Source organism: Hirundo rustica, chromosome 1 (assembly GCF_015227805.2).
Source record: "Hirundo rustica isolate bHirRus1 chromosome 1, bHirRus1.pri.v3, whole genome shotgun sequence".
Lineage (NCBI taxonomy): Eukaryota > Metazoa > Chordata > Aves > Passeriformes > Hirundinidae > Hirundo > Hirundo rustica.
In genome coordinates, this window is record NC_053450.1 from 70,600,956 (window position 1) to 70,620,946 (window position 19,991).

Here is a 19,991-nt window from a genome sequence, read left to right on the forward strand (position 1 = left end):
TAAATCCAAAACCAGGGACTGTCTTCTTGGTGGTCTGGACATCCTCAGTCTGGCCGTGCTCCCAGGAGCTTCCGAGAAGCTGTGCTGCCGCTTGTAGCCTTTCTTCTTCTTGTAAACTTCCAAAGACTGCTGAAATTAGAAGAAGCTGGAGCCTTCAGGGGATTTCCAGACTTCTCCAGAAAGCTGCTCTGTCTCCTCTGATGCTAGACCCTTTTTCTTCACAAAGAATGAGGGAGAAGGGATGTATAAATGATACTTCATTATTTGTACATTCAAATCTGCCTCCTCCCTTCTCTAAGCGCTATTTACCTGTGAGATGACCCTGAATGACTGACTGGATAACCTTTGCTGCAAAAACTAGGATGAGAGAAGCAGCAGTAGAGTGGTAGCAACACACTGGTCTGTCTAATAATGCAGTCTCATACTGATAAATACTCTCCTGAGCTAAACTGCAGGTGGGAACAGTGGCACTTGGAGCCAAAGAGGTGATTAAAGGGCACGTGTGCAGACAGCAGAGCTGCTGTAGTGTATGTCTGGCTGATTCTCTGATTAAAAGATGAGATTTAATGTTTTCTTAGATAACCGAAATGCTTATCGTGCTAGCACAAACAGCAGCAAACACTGTATGTCATAGTTTAGGGAGTGCAACTTGAAAGGCTTGGTTATAGATTGAAAAATAAATCTAGATTGTCCTGGTTACTGATACGTGGAGATAACACTGTCTAGGAGTGGACTTTGGCCCTGAAGGCGATGCAACCACGTCACATTTTGTGTCGTGCAACATAGGTTTGCAAAAGGACACTGTAATCTGACCTATAATGACGGTGTGTTTGGCTTTGGGAAATGCTAATGCTTTAAATGACCCTGCTTCAGATTCTTCTAGCACTCTTGCTAGCCACTCGATTAAATCATCCTTGGTTGCAGAGGCTGACTGACAGAGAAAACAGCACATGCAAAAAGTCAGCGAGGGCTAATGCTCAGCTAGCTTCTAAAAATACTACAATAGCTGGATGGTACAGTAAGTTAAGTAACATGCTTTAATTTCATATTGAGAGCATTTATTGGAAGAGGAGGGAGAGCTGGGGATTAAACCATGAAGCAAACAAATGACTTGCTTGGAAGCCGCTTTCAGCTGCAGCAGGGCGCATGGTGATGGACCAAAGCAGGTGCCCACCTTGCCCCCCCGAGCTGGGGCCTGGCAACAAGGCTGCTGGCACAGAGTAATTATATAACTTTATTTCCTGCCCCCCTCCCCTTTCTTCTTTTACCCTTGTTCCAGCGTGTGATCTCCACTGCAGCTGGCCCAGCGCCAGCGTTTGTCTGGGCACAACGGACACAAACAGATTCTGGAGGGTCATGTGAAACTACCCCTGGCTCTTTAAACCTCACCGCCCTTACCTTTTCCCCTCCACTGCCTGCACTGCTGTAACAGGCGTGGCTTTGTTTATGCACGGCCTCGCTTTGCTTTAACACCTGGGTTTTGCTGGCCCGCAGTGTCCGGAGGAAACCTTTGCCTCCGTGTTTTGCTCAAGCTGCAGGAGAACTCTCTGGAGCTTGTGGGCAGGCCTTTGCACCAAGCGAAACAGGCAGGGGCATCAGCTTTATAAGGGCAGCACCAGCAGTCATTAGTCACTGTAACCTCTGCTGCGGAATACTTTGATCTACCTTACCTTGGCTTTGGCTTGACTTTGTGAGTAAGGCCTGTGGTTCTGAGCATCTTCTGGTACAAGATGTGAGGCGATTCCAGAGAGGGTGTATCCTGTTCGTGTAAATTTTTGGCAATTGCTAGTTACAAAAAAGAGAAAAGTCCGGTTTAATTGAAGAGTTACAGGCCTGGAGCCAGATGAAACCTTGAAACAAGGTCTCTCAGTGTAGTGTTTGTGTGTTACTGCTGCGGGAAACCCAAATGTAAAATCATGCTTCTCAGACCCATTTCACCTTTGTTACTATGTAGTACTTAATGAATCTTGCCTTCCAGAAGGGACTTTTATATGCTGGGGCAACTGAAAACACATTTAGGTGTGTGACAAATAGCTTATAGCTGGTTTTCTTCTTCTAACTTCTCTTACTCTTGGGATGCCCTGTTGCTCTTCCCAGCCAAGAGGCAATATGTCACTGCATCCATGCGTTAGACATTGTGACTTCTTCCTGGGAAGTGGAAGTAATGCTGCTAAAACTGCATGTGTGAGGTTTTATTTACCCCGTAAAAATTGGCCATGTTGAATTTTGTGGAGGGAAATGCACAGAGAACAGCTCTGGGCCGGGGACAGATGTTCTCCTGAGTTATCTGTGCCTGTGATGCTCAACCTCTTAGCCTTTGTACTGAGAGCAGTCAGCTTCAGCTTTAAGTTTTGACTGAAACTTTTCCTAGATAAGAGTCTTCTCCCCGCTGTTGCCCTTGGCACCTTGGAAAAATTACAACTGAACTTTCTGGGGAGCAGATTCATAATTTTGTATGTTCTTTCTGCAGTTTCCTTCTTACCCTGAAGTCCCAAATTTCCTGCCTCAAAGTTAAAATGGAGATGATTTTGGTCAGGTCAGTGATGGCTGTGTGGTGTCTCAAAGAAAATAAGTGAGAAAAATCCAGTGAGAATTGCTAGTGTTCCAAAAGTACTACTAATGTTAGACTGTGATACCCTGTAGTTGCAAGGGATTTGATGAAAACAGGAGCTCGTGAGTTGCTTGTTCCTAGTAAGTGTTCAGTTAGCTCCAGTGAAAGAGCTGACAAATACTGCTGTGTTTCAAGAAAGTAAGAAGAAAGACAGTTGTGCTGACAGAAGGTCTGATGTGGTTTGGGGCGGTTTTGGTTTTTTTTTTTTTTTTTTTGATTCCTAAGAAGCAATAACAAAGACTCATGAGATAAGCGATATGTGGCACATGAAACAGCCAGTGTTGTGAAAATCAGTGCAAAGAATGTAAAGAGCTATAAGGGGAGATAGCCAGTATGGAGGCAGAGGTTTGAGTGGTCCCAGTTGTATCTGGCATAGATAGATGGATGCCATTTGTATCTTACCATATAGTGTTTACTCATAAAAACCTTCTGTAGTCATACCACTGTTGTCACTTTCTGTCCTGTAAATACCTGTGGGCTCCTGAACTGATCCCTGAAGGTGATGACACTTGAGAACAGTGCTTGAGCCCTTGAATCAAAGCTCAAGCATTTCCCGAGACAGTCTCTCTGATAAAGAGATAATTTGTTTCATATGCTGTATAACTATATACAGTTCTAGTCCTCCAAACACTACATAGATAATGATTTTGAGCATTAGCTTATATTTTGTCAATGCTGGACTGAGGGCTCACGGTTGCTTATGAATTGCCGCTCACTGTGTGCTTGTTTCTGCTCTGCCTTAGTTGCAATGTCATTTGCCATGAAGGTGGTTCCTATATTTTGACATAGAAGCAGGTCATGCCATTGTGTATTTAGCCCACACTTTGGGCTCAGTGGGATCATGTGCACAGTCATGTATATCATTGTGGCAGTTTATGCTTGGTGATGTATCAATGCAGTCAACTTTGAGCACTTTTCCATACCCACCCTTAACTTAGTACATGCTAAGGTATGCCAATTTTGTAAAACCACACACCTGCTCTAAATCTCCTTCTCATACTTCTACGCTGTGATTTATCTTTCTTTCCCTATCTTCTTGTTTATATTTCAATTTTCCGGCTTTCTCCTAGTTGTCTTCTTTGGCAAGATCTGTGAGAAATCGTGATATTTTAGACTTAGCCAAATTCAGTTTGTGTTAAAACTTCATGAAACAATCTTGTGAGAATTCCAGTATGAAAAAAACCAACAGGTTGGCATCCAGAGCCATGGATGTTTATCTGAACTGAACTTCTGATTTCTCTTGAGGTACAGTAATTCACTACTGAATCTGTTTCAGTCCAGTTAATTAGTTACAAAGCCGTAAGCCACAGACTTGGAATTAAAGAAAGCACAGCCCCAAGCCTCCGCATAATTTGATGCAGGAAGAAGCTTTTGTTAAACTAGGAAGTGCATTTACATCGCTATTTCTCTGTTTGAAATGGGAACTGGTGTACAGATGAGCCAACAGCACAGTCATTGATTCTGGATCCATGCCACATGTATTAATGTGACAGCCTGCTGTCCCCCTGTGATCTTTTCCCCCACCTTCTCTGACATTGGTTTCTCCTTCCAGAGGCATGGCAGGGTTTTTTGTTTTGTATTGATGGTTTGACTCCATGTAAGGTAGCTTGCAGGGAGTACAGAATGCCTGGTTTTGATCAGAAATTTTGCTCTTCTGTTTTTAGGACAATGTAGATCAGACTTCAGCTCATGGTCGGCGGGATCTGGTGGAACCAGGTTTCCAAGAACCATCTAACCGCATCTCCATGAACCACCAAGGTAAGGAATAGTGCTTGGAAATCCAGGCTTCTCAGGCGAGTACAGGCATGGTTTTTCCTCCATGTTGCCATTTCTTCTTCTCATTAAGGGAAAAAGAAAATGTTCTGGATGGTTGGAGAAGGAGAGATGAAGAAATTGGGTTTTGTTACAACTCTCCTTTGAGCTGTGAGTGAAGGTGATAAAGGACTTTTATGCATCTCAAACCTTGTAGCCCAAGATACGATTACTAGCCTGGGTAATAGGAATATTCTCCTATTTTTATGAGTAGGGAGGAGGGAAGTACTGATATTAAATTCAACATTTGTAATGTTAAGGTTGCATTTAAAAAAATCTTTGCCATATGATTTGGCCTCTGGCCTCTGGCTCAAAGTCTGCAGTAGGAGAAGAAAAAAAAAAAAAGTTTATTTGCTTTCCATGACAGAAATCAGCTCATTTGTGAAAAGAGCCCTGAACTAGATGTTGTACGCAGGTGTAATAGTTTAGTTTCTGTAGTTCAACAGGACCATTCATAAAAACTTAAAATAAATCTTCTGTCTTCAGAAAATTCTGTCATTACTTATTTCTGTCTGTTCAGAAACCTGAAAGACAACAGTTACTATTATTACAGAGACTGTTCAGCTCAGCTTTATTGTTTTAGGTTTGAAATAATTGATAATAGTGTTTTTTAAGCAGTGAACCCTCTTACCCTCAGGCTTCCTGATGGTTTAATTTGAAACGAAGTCCTTGAAGGTCATCTTCAAATGTTGTTTCATCGGTGCAACAACTAATAGTAATGCAGAGAGAACAAGACTGTGGAAACAAAAATGGTTACAACCATATTACATAAAATATTTGCCAAATATGACTTGCTTAACTTGTCCTGTAAAAATTCAGCTTTTTTTAATTTGTTAAGGGCATCAAGACACAAATTTCATGACTTGTAGATTATCAAGACAATTAAAGTTGCACAAACAAGTCCTAGAGTGTAATGAAGATTGTATTTTAACTTGCTCCCCTTTCCACGCTCCAGGTGTTTTGGTATTTTTAAAGCTTTGCTTTCAGTTGGAAAGAGAAGGCAACAGGTTGCAATGTAATCCAGTCCAAAACTTACAGTAGCAGAGGCAGTGTGTAGTGGCATGTTTGCATGCATGGTACACATTTTATAAGTTCTGTTTTTCATGTGTTTTAGAATTAATAATGTTTGTTATATTATTTTCACTTATGCCAGGATGTGCAAATTGTGGAACAGATCTATACATGTGACTTCTGAAGCAATTTGTAAATATCCCCCATTAATCAAAGGATTTTGGGAGGGGTGGGAACACATCCTGTGTGGTCCAGGTTCATGTGTTACAGTGCATGTGTCTGCTGCTTTTGAAGTCTGGACATTTATAGAAGATATAGGTAATACTGTTCTTAGATGGCAGAATGCCAGCTTTGCAGCCTGACATTTTCCCACTTCCTTTTCAGATACTTCTTTTCCTCTGTCAGTATTGTTGTACTGCAAAAGGATCTGTACAGCGTCGCCTAACATGTGGCTCTTCCTCAGCCACTTTGAGACAAATGTCCAAATTAATTTAGGAAGCAGCTGTTTTTAAAGAAAATGGTTTGCATAGGGAGTACTGGCAGTTCAATGCCTGTTTCTCAGGCAAGACCCAGTTAATGTTTTTCCCCAGTACTTTTTGAAGTATAGATTGCTTATGCATTCATAATTTGAGATTTTTCTTCTCTTATCAGCTGACTGACAGCAATCAAATCCACTGTTTCTAAAATCTTTCTAATTTTGTTGCTGCAGTAAGTACCTAGTACAGTATCAGTCTTGACGCTGTCATGTTAGTGGTCTGGATTAAGAACTCAAACCTAAATGCTCAAAGGTGACCTTTAATGCCGAGCTGGGCTGTAGGAGTTCTGCCTTTTTGCAGTGTTGGAGGGAAGCAAGGTACGTGCTGCTTTGGTACCTTCTTGGAAATGGAAGGGGCCATAAGCATGATGTTGCATCGTGCCTTGAGTTCTTGCTCTGTCCAAGTAGGAGCATCTACTCTCTTTTCATAGCATATGAAATAAATATTCTTGTCCAAGAACTTACAAGTATTTTTAGAACTGGCATATATTCTAGAATTCCAGATTAATGAATAGAACACAGAAAAATATAACAAAGAGCTTCAGCTCAGGGAGTTGTGACATGGTCTGAACTAGCTCCCATACAGTCATATTAGTCACATAATAAATGGGAAGATTAGATTATTAACATGAAATGGATTTTTACATTCTGTGGCCACTATTTGCTTTGGTTTTTCTTGCTCTTACACTAAACTTTGTTATCCATTCCTTTCTGTTAAAGCGTTGCTGGCACTGACACTGGTTTAAAGCTTAAAAGAGTAAACCTGCATCCAGAAGCAACTTGTAGAGGCACTGCAAATTAATGTTTGGTGGTGTGCCTTGATTATGTTATTGATAAAGATGTTTGCAACAGACTATGGCAATTATTGCTTCCAGTTATATGCAACATTACTTGCTGACTTAAGCACATGCCTATTAGGAGACCTAGCGCTTTCTGTGATTAGCGCGAGCAGAAATTGTGAAAGGATTAGAATTGGCCAAAGTAATTCCAGTGTTAGATATTCTCTGCCTTTTTCTCTGTAATGTGCTGTGCCTTGAACGCTGCAGCTGAACTTTGAGCAACCATGGTTGTTACGTTGTTTTATGTGTGCACTTGCAATTCACACCTGACCACCCTGCTCAGTGAGCGCAGCTGATTTGCCAGTTTCTGTTGAACATTAACTTGTGCTCCTTTGCTTTTCACTGGGAGAACTTTTGGTACAAGCACCTGCAATTCTGAACCAGGGCTGCTTTCCACAGCCTGTAAAAATGGTGATTAGCTTCTTCCCAGGCATCTGAATCCCTTTAACACAAACTGGAAAAAGAGCATTCAAGTGGAGACTGAGATGGCCCTGCCAACTGTCCCCGCGTGAATAAGCCCTTTCTTGTAAAGGGTATTTCAAGTACGTGTTTCCTGCTGAATCACTGTTTTTACACAAGCAGATGCTTTATAACTCTTCAGCTTCTTCTTTCAAAAGAGTATCTTGTAAAGATTGGGGAGCAGAAAGTTCTGTAAAGTGAGGAGTCTTTAGAACAGGAAGGTTTCATGTGAAACTAATGTGCAAAATTGAGTGCAGATGGAATAGTATTTTTTCCTATAAATAGTTTAATAACTGCTTTTGTGTAGGTATGCTAATAAACTTGCTTACTTTAGCAGTAAGTATTTTTATGTCTAAGCCATTATTCAGTTTATCACTTTTCAGTGATTCTGCTAATTGGGCAAGTTTTCTAAAGGTACTAAATGCAAAGAGTTTGAGCTATGTTGTTTTTCCTATACTCCCCAGAGGATACTTCACAAATCAAACGTAATAGGAAAGAACAAGCTCTCTTGCTGAATGATACTAGTATCTACTAATGTAAAGGAATAGATGTGCTTCAGATACCTATTAAAAATTAGAGAAAGTTAAGAACAGCCAGCCAGGATTTGGCATTTAATAATCAGCAAGTCTAAATATTTCTGAAACAGTCCTTCCAGAAGCTGTTGTAAAGCCTTTAGGCTTGAAGAAGAAAAATGTGCCTAAACTATGTAGCTTTTTCTGAAGAGGGAGAGGTAGGATATGAAGATACAAGCAAAACAATTATTTACCATCTTCAAAAACACCAAGAGGAAGTGAGAGTGTGCTTAGAAGGTGACGACAGGTATTGTTCTTTTCACTTTGCAAAAGATTCAGCAGTCACAAATGTTTAAAATTTCGCAATGACACGTTTTCTGCAGTGTGTAGCCTGTAGTACTTGTACTCTGTCCAGTAGTGAGAGGCAGAGCTGGGGACCCATAGCAGTGATTTTACTTCCAACCCTTTCATTCACACAGGGATGCCATTTAGAGGCCTTCTTTAGAGGTGATAGGCTCCTACATTTGTTCTCCCTTGTCCCTCCCCATAGGATGCTGCTGGTTCTCCTCTCTCCCCCAAGTACCCTGGCAGTGCAGCCTTTGTTCCTCTTGGCTGCTCTGTGATGCCTCTGTGCAATGCCACCAAATTTAACCTTGAATGTGTCTCAGCAGCAAGACAAAGGCATTGTATAGATTTCCCCGTGCTACTGTGGAAGAGCTTTGCTATATGAATTATGATGGCAAAATGCACTATGCTGCAGAAAACTCTAAGCCCAACAGAATTTGTTGACTCTTGGACTTCAGGGAATTTAACCTGCCCACCATACCACTGCTGTTTCTCTTCTTGCTCTGAACTTTTGGGATGTTCTTTGTTGATGCATATTTTGGAGCTCATTTTTTCTGTTTGTTTTTCTACCAGGCAGCAAATACTGCCAACTCCAGTCCCAGATGTGAAGTTTATGAGCAATGCTTTTTATTGATACTTGACATGTAGTTTTTGAGATTGTGTAGCCACTTCTTATTCAGAATTTTAAAGGCAGGCATAAATAAGGTACATTCTGTCACCTTGCCTTTTAGTGGAAGTATTAGACATGCAGTGCTGGCACATTCTGTACGTATGTATTCATGGGATGATTGTCAGTTTCTGTACAAATGTGTTTTGCCATGGGTCTGTGATGAAAGATTTTATCTTCCTTTTATTAGTGCATTCACTCAAAGTCTTCCTTTCCCAAGGTGCTCTCAGCTCTTGTTGGGCTTGATGCTTTGTATCACTGCAGTTTGCAGACAAAGCAGAGCTGAACCTTATGGTAACTCCGGCTCCACAGCCAGGTGGCTCCAGCAGCAGAAAGGAAATGGTGATAAGGTTGTTTTAGCCAACAGCTGTCCTTTCTCAACAGCCTTTGGCCTTCCTTCATTGATGGTGGCATGAAGTCTTGCCTGTAGTGAGACGATGAATATGCTTTGGTTGCGGAATGGGTGGGCATTAGATTTCCTGCCTGTGTGCACAGACCACTTGGCTCCCAGTGAAACTGGAGGGATCCGGGGCATCTGCCAAAACTTGCATCACACTGCAGTTGACTCTTGAGGTGGATGCTGTCCTGTACCTTGCTGGTAGTCACTAATACATTAATTTTTATAGAGACAGTAAATGTCAGCATAGTGGAAACTTTCCTTCTAGCACACTGGAGCAGTCCTGTGTCCAACAAATACAAGCTCGTGTAAATACAGGCAGACTTTTGAATGAGCATGGATGTAGGTGAAGTATTAAAATGCCTAAGATTTAGCCCAGAGAAATAATACTGAGTAGCACTCTTTCTCCACCACTGTTGTTATTACTTGCTTTTAATATATTTTCTTCTGTATTTGCCTCAGGGTAGACATGGGAGGTTGAGGCGTTGTTATTCATTCTGTAGCTAAGGAGGAGTTTGTTTAGTAACACTCGGTGCTGCTTCTGAAATGCTTCATTTGGGGGATCTGACTGGGATGAGGTGGTTATCTGGTGTATCAGAACTAACCCATGTTTTTTGCAGAATCCAGCTGGTACTGAATTGAAAGTGTAGAATGAAAAACAAACATTGTTTGTATTTCAGAGACAATACTGCCAGACATTCATGAATTCTCGTGCTTTGTATAAATGTTGTTGTCATTGTCCAGCCTTAGAAAAAAACCACCATTAGTGCCAAAATGATTTACACTGACTAATCTTACGCGGAGAGCGGAGGCTCTGCTTCCTGCCTAGCTCATTACAGTACCTTTGTCTTCTTTTGGAGAATGCTTCCATTTATATTTGGTGATGAATCTTGTTAGCATGGCTGCTAGGAGAGCACCCATAATAGCTGCGTAGAAGTTTAACTTCCCTCATTAGATTAGGTTCCAAACCCTTGGACTGACAGAACTCTGAAAAAAAACAAAAAATGAAAAGAGAAAACAGTAGATTGGTGTTTAGTACAGATTGTTTCAGAGATCTGCAGCGAGTTACAGGAGACAGATGAACTGAACTAATCGAGTTTATCTGGAAGAGTCTGTACATAATGTAATGAAGATTGAGTGAAAACAGTGAACTGAGAAGAAACAGACCAAAAATTATTTAAACTGCAGCATATTCAAAGAAAATAGTTTGTAGGTAACCGATGGATTTTTCTTCTTTTTTTTTTGTCTTTTATTATTATTATTATTTTTTATGTATCAACCTTTTAGTATCAGCTTGCAAGTCATCAATTTTGGACATATTTAAAATTAATTGTGTTCCTCTGAAGCCACAGGATATGAATTAAAAAACACTGTAATATCTCATCATTGACAAGCATGGTATTTTTAGCCTGTTTATAATCTCGGGATTCAGTGTATCAATCTGTTGAATTTCTCTGACAAGGTAGGATTCAGTGGATTCAGTGCAGGGAAGGAGCCCACTGTCTTGTTTGTATAAGGTTCACCCTGGGGCCTTTGTTCACTGGAAGTTTTACAATGTGAGATATAGAAAAAAATTAAGAATTTTAAGCCTAAACCAAGAAGTACTACAATATTAAAAATTAATTTTAGCTTTTTTTTTTTTTTTTTTTTTTTTTTTTTTTTTTTTTTTTTTTTTTTTTTTTTTTTTTGCCTACGGAAGAGTGTAAACTTATTACCAGGTTTGCAATGACCTTCTTGCTGTATGGAGGGGAAGATGGTTGCTGGGCAGAGCAGTTGTTTTGCTGGAAGAGCAAGTGGAGCTGGACTGGGAAATTTGGTTCCTTGCTCAAGATAGACCATGATGCACTATACTCACCCCTCAGGGACTGAAGCTGTATTGGTATATGACATCTGAAAGAGTGGTTTGGGATTTTTTTTACTCTGCAGATAGGTGTTCCTCCACCTTCCAAAATTTGTATCTGCAGTTACCATGGCACAGGGGGGGAGTAAATTCACAAAGTGTGAATTCAGGGTAGTTAGAAGCTCCTTTCTTGTTTTTGTTAAATTCTTGTTTAAGGCTTTGGGAGGGGAAGGTGGCATGTGGATGATGAGCTTCTCTTTAGATCCATCTCAGAAGAGGGCATTTACTTCCCTCACCCCTTGGAAACAACTTGGCTTAGTACTGGCGTACGTGTTCAGCGGTGACTCATTAAGAAACTCACTGCAAATCAAATAGGGAGAGACACTGCAAAATCAATTGTAAAATCAAATGTCCTCTTTAATTCACTTTTGTCTTTACTATTAAAATATATGCATTTCCTGCTGCCACTGAAGAAGAGCAAATCTACTTTTTGCATCCTTTGGCAGGATAATGCAAGAGGCAACATGGGATGCCCTCTCTCTTTGTTGAGGGGTGTGCACTCAGGGGCATCTGGTGGAAAACTTCCTCCCTGTGCTGCAGCTGCTACACAAGGACGGCTCAGGGGAGCAGCGCGATTTGGGTGGGGGCTCTCGGTGAGGGGCTGGGTGCCAGGGGTGGGCACCTAAACCACTGCTCTGTTAGGAGTGTCTGCTCCGCTCGCAGGAGGCCGACGTTCACGTCATCTATTTGCTTACATTTGGCAGCTCCTCGAGCCGTGTGCCAGCTCCATGAGGTGATGCCAGTGGGGCGCAGACACTTTCTGTGCCGCTGCCACCTCTCCAGTGGTGCTGGGTCACCCGGCCCCTCGCTGAGCAGGCGCCTTTGTGCGGGCAGCCTGGCGCGCAGCCTGGCTGGAGGCTCCTTGGGAGGGAGAGCATCTTGAGTGCTCCTGGAGGGAAGCAGCCTGCAAGCCCTTCATAGGGATGATGTTGTTCCAGGCATTCCGTTTCTCGGGCTTGAGCTCATGGGTCTGACGCATCTGTTTGAAATGGTGTGCCTGGGGAAATTCAGATAGCCGAGGGAAACCAGTGGTTCAGTATCTACCTCGTGATGAGGTGTTTCTCCAGGTATCAGAGTTGAGCTCATTTCTTGTGTTTTATCTCACGCCTTTCATGAGGGAAAAATAGTCTGTTATCCTATGGGTGGTGCACTCCCTCCTCTGTAAGTATATTTGCTTAGCAAATTGCACCATTCCATTGCTAAAGCACTCAAATGTGATACATTTCACTATTTCCTAAATCGTTTTATATAGTTATTTATACTGTCCAACAGGTATTGGGGCACTTCTGGTCTGATGTCTTCCTCTGCCTCCTGGGTGGCTTATTTCTTTCATTTGAGTTAGTGGTCCAAAATTGAGCTTAGTGATCTGAAATATCCTCTTCTAATTTAGTCAGTGAAAGTTAACTGTAAAATCATGGGACAAGCTCTTATGTTATCCAGCATAACTGTATTTATGCGTTTATGCTTTCTTTTGGAATCTGACTAAATTTCTACTGTCAACATGTTAGTGCAAAAGGATGGAAATTAATAGTATCAACAGAGGCTCTTTGGATAGCTGCTGGATGACATCTTTAATGTGGCCGAGTTGAATTCTTGCCTGTGCTACTGCACCCTCCTCCTTCATGTTCTTGGACTTTGCATATTCACTGTTAGGGGGAATGTTTTAAGTGTATTTAGCTTTATGTAAGGAGCTTTTGAACCTTTCAGTGAAGGTGTTAGAGCCAAATGTCAAAACATGGCTGTGGGCACTTAAAATAGTCTCAGTACTAATGAGCTTTCCAGCTAAGAAAGTTGATTTATTATGTAGCCTGGCTTTTAATCACGCCGTAGCAATGACAGTTGTTCAGTAAAAGCAGTGTCTCTACGACATCAGAATATTAACTTTGAATTCTGACACCTTAACCAAAATCAAATTCTAAGTTTTGAAGGCAATTTGATATATAAAGGGGAAGGTTATATTTAGAGGTGGAAACAGTCCATACTCACTGCAGCTGTACTGTTTTATATTTTGAAAATAATCTTTTAAGAAGTATCTCTAATTTTTCAGATAAAAGTACAATGTCACTATGCAAGGTCAGCTTTAATGGAGAGAGAACTGACTTTCAGTATCTGATTACATGGAAAGCTCTAGGGCTTTAATCTGGTTTCATGACTCTGTTTTCAAGTCTGAAATAAATCTATTCTGCTTATTCAGACTTTTAGGAGTATCATCTGTCAGAAACTGATTGCCATTTATCTGCAGCACATGGAATGTTTGAAATCGCTGTGACTGTTGACTATTTTATTTTATAAATAGGGAGGCTGTTTTATTTTATAAATCTCTTTGCTTTGGTAAAAGCAGGCAGATTTCTCAAGAGAACAGCGTTAACTGTGTCTCTGTGCCTTCTGAAGGTAATGGGGGAAAAGGGACCCCATTTTCTATGAAAATGATTTCCAAGAGTGTGGTAGTAGTAGTGTGGTGAAGTAGGGGCAGATGTAATGCCAGAAACTGCTCCCTGAATTGATATTGGTTAGGCTTATCTTTGCAAGAAACTTTGTTACAGCCTTACTTCACCTGAACATTTAATTATTTTGGATTTTTTTTTTTTTTTTAATGAAATCCATTTAACCAGATAAAGTCCCGATTTATTCCTATCCCTGTTCAAAGCACACTGAACTGATTTTTGTTCTGTCTCTGACCAGCCATGCACCTTTGATCTCTCTTGTGATGCAGGTAATTTTTAATAGCTGACACTGTGCAGCCCTCTTGTCTGCAGACAATTCTGAGAGAGACGAGTATCTGAGTTTTGGATTTTTGTTTTACCCTGACCTTCAAAGTTATATTTTTGGTCTCTGTCAAAGTAGTGAGAGGGAGGAGAACAGGCAGTACAGCTCTCCGTTTCCTTCCATTGTTTGTCCTAATAAGCGTCCTAACCTTTGGTTTCTGTCTCTTCTTTCCAATGCCTCAGGTGAAGAAAAGTATGTTAGTTTACTTTTTTATGAGCTTCATCTTTAAAGCAGAGCTTTTATCATCTTAGAAATTAATACAGAAGTTTACTTTTCTTCTCTTAAAAAAAAAAAAAAAAAGGAAACACCCAAGCAATTGCTAGCTCTATAATATTTCTAGGGGTGAGATTTCTGATACTGCAGTTCTCCTGGCAAAGGCTTCTGGTACTTTAGGATTCCTTGATTCAACTACTTCATGCTCTTCCTTTTCACTTGTTAGTTGGTCTTAATTAGAGGAAGAATTATAAATGCTAAACAAAAGTTGTCCTTGTGCTTAAAAATTAAATGGATTTTAAAAGTCGGCTGACAGTATTATAGCAAATTAGGTTAAGTAGTCTGAACAAATATAGAATTAGTGTGAGGTTTTAGTGTCCTTTTCTGCGCATTAAAATAATTTTCAGGCTAAAGTACTTAAGTACTAGATAAATGGGATTGTCACATATAGACATGACACACTGTACAGCTGAGAGGAAAATGCCTGGTTCAAGTTATAGCTTAAACATGATCTTCCTTAGAAATGTCTTTTATAATCTGTATAGAAAATAAAGACTGGTTCTGCCAGATGACTGGGAAGTCGAGGACTGCAGATTTTAAGATTTTTCTAGCATGGGAACATATCTCTTCTAGTTGAGACAAACAAATTACACTGGAATGCACTCATGGTCTTCTATATCAGCAAGTATACCTTAACTTAGTTATGTCAAAAATATATATACCTTTATAAGGTCCTTGTTGGGGGATGGTTATTTTTCACTCTGTTTGGAAGTTGCATGGAGTAACGAATGTCCAAAGCCTGCGCTGCAGGGTTGCATGGACTCTTAGGCACAGATGAGAACGGGCGGTTGCAAACCGTAGCGGGTAACGATGGCAGCAGCAGACCTGGCTCCCGTGGTGATAGCTAACCATCTACGACTCGGGCATCCGTAGGCTGGACTGCAGAAATCATGGCAGGATGATGACCAGTGTATGTTTCTTTACATGAGCATGCAGAAGCAGCCGTGGGCTCTCCACCCCAAAGCCCACAACCCCCTCCATGTAGCAGCTGGGAAATACTTGCTGGGGTTGGCCACTGTGCCTGTGTGGAGCAGGGCCGAGTTAGAAGCACTCGTTCAATGAATCACCTTCTACGTGAAATTAAACAAATAGCTGTAGATGGTCTGCCTACATTTTCCCCATCAGCAAAATAGGATATTGCTGTTGCAGAACTTCTGTCAAATATGTGGTTGAGATCTGTTTAGTAGTGTGCATGGTCTTTTTGAGGATGAAGTCTCACTTCAGCTTTTTTCATGGTATTAAGTTGAGGGCCAGTTCTGCAGAGATGAAGTCAAGACTGAGATGAGAACATGGGTGAGATTGTATCCTAATGCATTGGGTAAGCCATAGGATATTACTTTGATAATGATGGTAGCCTTTCTGTAAATTGACTTGTTTGTATGCAGCCTTTGACATGGAAGTGATGAGAGATGATGCAGCTTCTAAGTAACATAAATGTGCTTTGATTGATGGTGCATAAGTCTTGACTCACAGTAGAGAGGAGGTCAGTGAATTAAGCTGAAGGGTACTTGAAGCTTTGTGCATGTGGGGGTTGAAATTAAAGTGGGAAGCAGTGACCAGACTTGCCAGATAACATTTACTACAAAAAAAAAAAAAAAAAAAAAAGGCATTAAATGTGGGATAAAGAGATGAGTTAAAAACACTTGAGGCATAAGTGAAAAGCCATGGAGTTTCTTTAAGATGGTTTTAGTACTTAGCTGAAATGAAACTATTGAAAGAGATCTAATTTGTTTTCATTATAGCAGGAGCCAAGATGTCTACTAATACAGTATTTATGTTTGTGGTAATATCTTTCTACCATTGTGTATCTCTATAAACTTTCTGTTTAAGAAAACTACTAAACAAAGCAAAACAAAAAAACCTCTCAACCCTTCCTCCTTATGGCAATAGTGCAGAGATTTTTGGGCCAGGATACATGTCTCCTGCTGTGTTATGCTGGTGAAATACAAAACAGAGAGATCTCTTTCTGAAGAGCAAGTTTAGAGATGAATCTGTCAGATTCTTGGCTCCGAGGCAAACTGAGATGATCAGAGAAATTTGCTGAAGGCATGGCTGGGGTGAATGCCTCCTTTCTTACAGTGAGGGTGTTTGAGCAAGAAGACTTGGTGATCTCCAAGCTGATGACTTTCCCCTGAAAAGAGATGTTCTCAGACCATTTGCATTCCCCTGGGGTCTGGTGTCTCCCAGGAGTTTGATGGTACAGCTGTGCTGGCGCACTTCCTAATGTACTTGTAATAGCAAAAAACCACTTTCTCTGAAGGAAGTTTATTCTGGTTCGACAAGTGAAATGAAATGCAGCAATAAAAGCAGTGTCTAAATTCTTAGACACTTATACTGGGCTAGAAGTACAGATATTTTAGCAGGAAAAAATAGTAGAAATGTATCGTAGTTTCTATTGAACTGGTGGTTCGCAACCTTTCCTTGTATTTCAAGCCAATGTGCAGACCTATACAAAATGCATTTTAGTGAAAGTGTGGAGGAAGACAGAGTCTTCTAGTGCATCCTCAGTTTTGAGGTGCCAACAGACAGACTCGCTAATGAGGGCAGAATTGGGAGATGTTGTTGACAGAGTGGACACTAGAGAGGTTAATAGGGTAGAAAAGAACATAAGTAGCTCTCAATGAAATGGTACCCTACTGCGGTGAAAGAGGAGGACAGTAAGAATCTGAATCCATATGAGTCAAGTATAGAAGAAGGTGTTGCTCTTCAGGAAGATAACCCTCAAATTAGTTCACTGCAAGTTGAAAGGAAGCCCATATAGAGTGTCGACTTTGGAGGGCTGTTGGAGATGGAGAAAACTTTGAAGTGGTTTCTAGTGCTTTACGTGGAGCAAAAGCTCTTAGTGCAGGTCTTTCCTGTTCTGAGACCATAAGATGGTGTTTTATTCATTTTATGGTTAGATGTAAGTGCTTAGGTACATAAACACATCAGAAAAGAGAAAGAACCTTCATTTATTTTTCACTACTAAAGATTAAAAATACTTTTAGGTAACTATACATTGTTAGGCTGCAGCTGCCTTGGCTTGTGCTTTGAGTTGTAAATTTGTCAAATAAGGAAATAAAGTCTGTGCTTGTTGGTTTGTTTGTTTAGAAAAATGTCAGATGGTCTTCAGGTCCATCTAAGAAAAGATTGAGGAACATCAGTGAAAATATGTTGTCATACCAAAGAAAATGCTTTTGAATGTTTTAAGGGGGAGTAAAATAGCAAAAGATAATATTGTAGTCTTGCATTATTTATGGTGCTTGTCGCTTTGAAAAAAATCTTGTGATGTTAAGGCTGTCCCAAAATGAACTGGAATAGTACATTTCTGTAACTCTGATTTCTTACTTTGTCTACAAAGCAGATGTAGCAAGCTTGAGACTTGTTTTAAGCTCACGTAATAAGGGGAGGGGAGAAAACCCCTCAAATTTCATAACTTAATAAAATAAGCAAAATCTCTAGAAAAACACTGTAGTAATTTGATGTCAGTTCTGCAGTAAAATCTTTTACCACAGTGCACCACTGTAACAATAAGCTTCAGTCATCACTGTCTTTCAGCTTACCTGACTATGATAAGCAGCACAGTATTTATTTCTGCCTTTATGTAAACATTATGCTGCAAGTGGTTCATGACAGCACTGCAGCAAGCTGTGTCATGTGAGGATACTTGAGAAATGCATCAAAGGAGCTGACATTCTTGCATTGAGGTTGAAAAAGGTTGCAGCACTTCTCTTAAAGCCAAGAAGCTTCAAGGGGAAGATCAGTCTGAATTTGTTACATTTTCCAAATCTCTTTGTGCCTATTAAAAAGGACAAGATTCTGTCAAGCTAGTTGCATTTTCAGCTTAAAAAAAAAAAACAAAAACAAAAACAAAACAAAAAAAAACAACAAAAAAAAATAAAAAACCCTTTCAGAATATAGCATGAGATGTAGCTAAATTTGGAGTTCTTAACAGCAAGCAGCTGCTTAAGTAATTAAGGTATATAAGGTGCTACTGACCAAAGCAATTAGTATGTAATTTCATTAATGACATTAGGATTGCAGTAACAATATTTAAGTCTTTCTGTCCAAATCAAGATTGCAGGCAATTTGTGCCGTGTCCAAGATGAGGTTAGAAGCAGTGCAATGTTAGGGTGTGTTACAGCACCACTGTCTGAGTGGATCAGTAACTGCGCAGGAGCGTCTTGTACTGGCCGTGCCTTGTCAACCCTCCTAAATAACATACTTTGCTTGAGAATTTACATGTGCATGCTAAATTTTTATAAGCTAGGATGGTAATAAGTTCATATTTAAAACAAGGCTTTGTGGGGGCTGCTAATTTTTTTGTTTATCTTTGCAATTAATTTATGAGCTTGCTGCTGTTCAAGGGCAAAAGGGAATTACTCTCTTTGTGTATGTTTTTGTGGTTTGTCCTTAAGTGGTTGAAAAATCTTGGAGAGCTCAGGCATAGAAGAGCGTTCCAAGTCCCTCTGAGATCCGAAGTACTGCAGATGATAGGTTTTTAAGTTGCAAGGTCTGCAGCTCAAAGACAACTGGGTGATGAGCCCAGCAACTACAGTTAGGTAGCTTCTAGGCTCCAGAATAACCATAAATATTCTTCAGAATATTGTATGTAACCATAATATCTTCAGAAAGGTAACAATGAGTTTTAGAGCCTAAGTAGAAAAGAAATACGCGCCAGGGGGAGAATGTGGAATATACTGAAGTCCAAATACAGGTCGCTTCTGTGGCTAGGGTGGCAGCACTGATGAGTCACTCAGTCGGAGAACCGAAGCTGGGAATGCTTGCTGCTGGGACACCCATGGGTATTATTCCCATGGTGGCTAACCTGGAGGTGCTGACTTTGTTAAAAACCCACTGAGAGAAGTCCTTTAGAGCCTGCAGGCTTTGCAGCAACGCTTCTGGCCTACCTTGAGCTCTGCCCTGTTGACGCATTGCCTCTTTCTAGGTCTAAGCCTTTCTAGGTCTGTAAATACGTGGGCGTGCTTTTGGCGGAGCAAACCAGTCTTCTCTGCTTTTCTGGGCTGTATTTCAGATGTGAAACAGAGCGAGGTGAGCAGGTTGTCTCACCTCTTGATAGCACTGACCCTGTGTCCACAGGTTTTTGGGGGCTTCTCTCCTAAGAGGAGTGGTAGGATGAGTTAAAGCAGCGCAGTGCAGGACATCGGCGCTCTGCAAGCTCGTTTGAGCGTGCCAATGACATCCTTGTCATGGGTAAAGAAGTGGAGACAACCTCATAAGAGGTGATGGTCTGTTAACAGAGTACCCTTAAGGGAAAATATCTTGTGCTCTGCTTCCATCCTTGTTCTGTGGGAGTGCAAGGAGGTGAGTCTAGGCAGGGGATTGGGCTCCATGAGCACTGACTAGATGGAGAAGAGCCACAGGCCTATTTCCCAAAATCTCAGAGTGTGCCCTGTGTACCTGAACTGGGAATGCACGCAGCTTGTGAAATCAGGCACGTGCATCTCACAAGGAAAACGGGCATAATGGACAAGCTTGTTTTGACTCACGCCGAGCTGTGATGAGTCTTCTGCATAGCACACCTGCAGATTTTGCCTCTGGGTGAGCCTGATCTTGACTGATTTTCACCAGTGCAGCTTACCTGTGGGATATAAGTCATGAGGGACCAGGCTTTGCCTAGCTGAAAAGAAAGGAAGCTCAATTTGGTGAGTTCAGAAGAAATATTAGCACATGGTTTCCTTAGGCTTAAATAAAGTTAGGCTGTTGTTACTAATTTTCAAAGAAGTTTTGAATGGTAAATGTAGATTACTTGCTCTTTTCTATTGTTGCTGGTCTCGGGGTTGTTGGTGGTGATGTAATCCTTCATTGGGGTTGGGGTTTTTTTGGTTGTTAATTTATGTTATAAAAACGAAAATAGGTGGACT

At 40.8% G+C, this 19,991-nt stretch overlaps 1 protein-coding gene across 7 annotated transcripts in view; it reads left to right on the forward strand.

Annotated features, from left to right (window-relative positions):
• The window catches only part of GRB10 (growth factor receptor bound protein 10), a 145,929-nt gene that overhangs the window by 59,074 nt on the left and 66,864 nt on the right, over window positions 1–19,991 (forward strand). For 6 of the 7 annotated variants that reach the window (XM_058419373.1, XM_040088120.2, XM_040088205.2 and 3 more), the window contains one exon: window positions 4,276–4,369. In XM_058419373.1, coding sequence (XP_058275356.1) covers window positions 4,276–4,369 — 94 coding nt within the window. Of the gene's footprint in view, window positions 1–4,275; window positions 4,370–4,457; window positions 4,545–19,991 lie in introns of those variants that run through there. The other variant, XM_040088360.2, reaches the window with a different exon arrangement.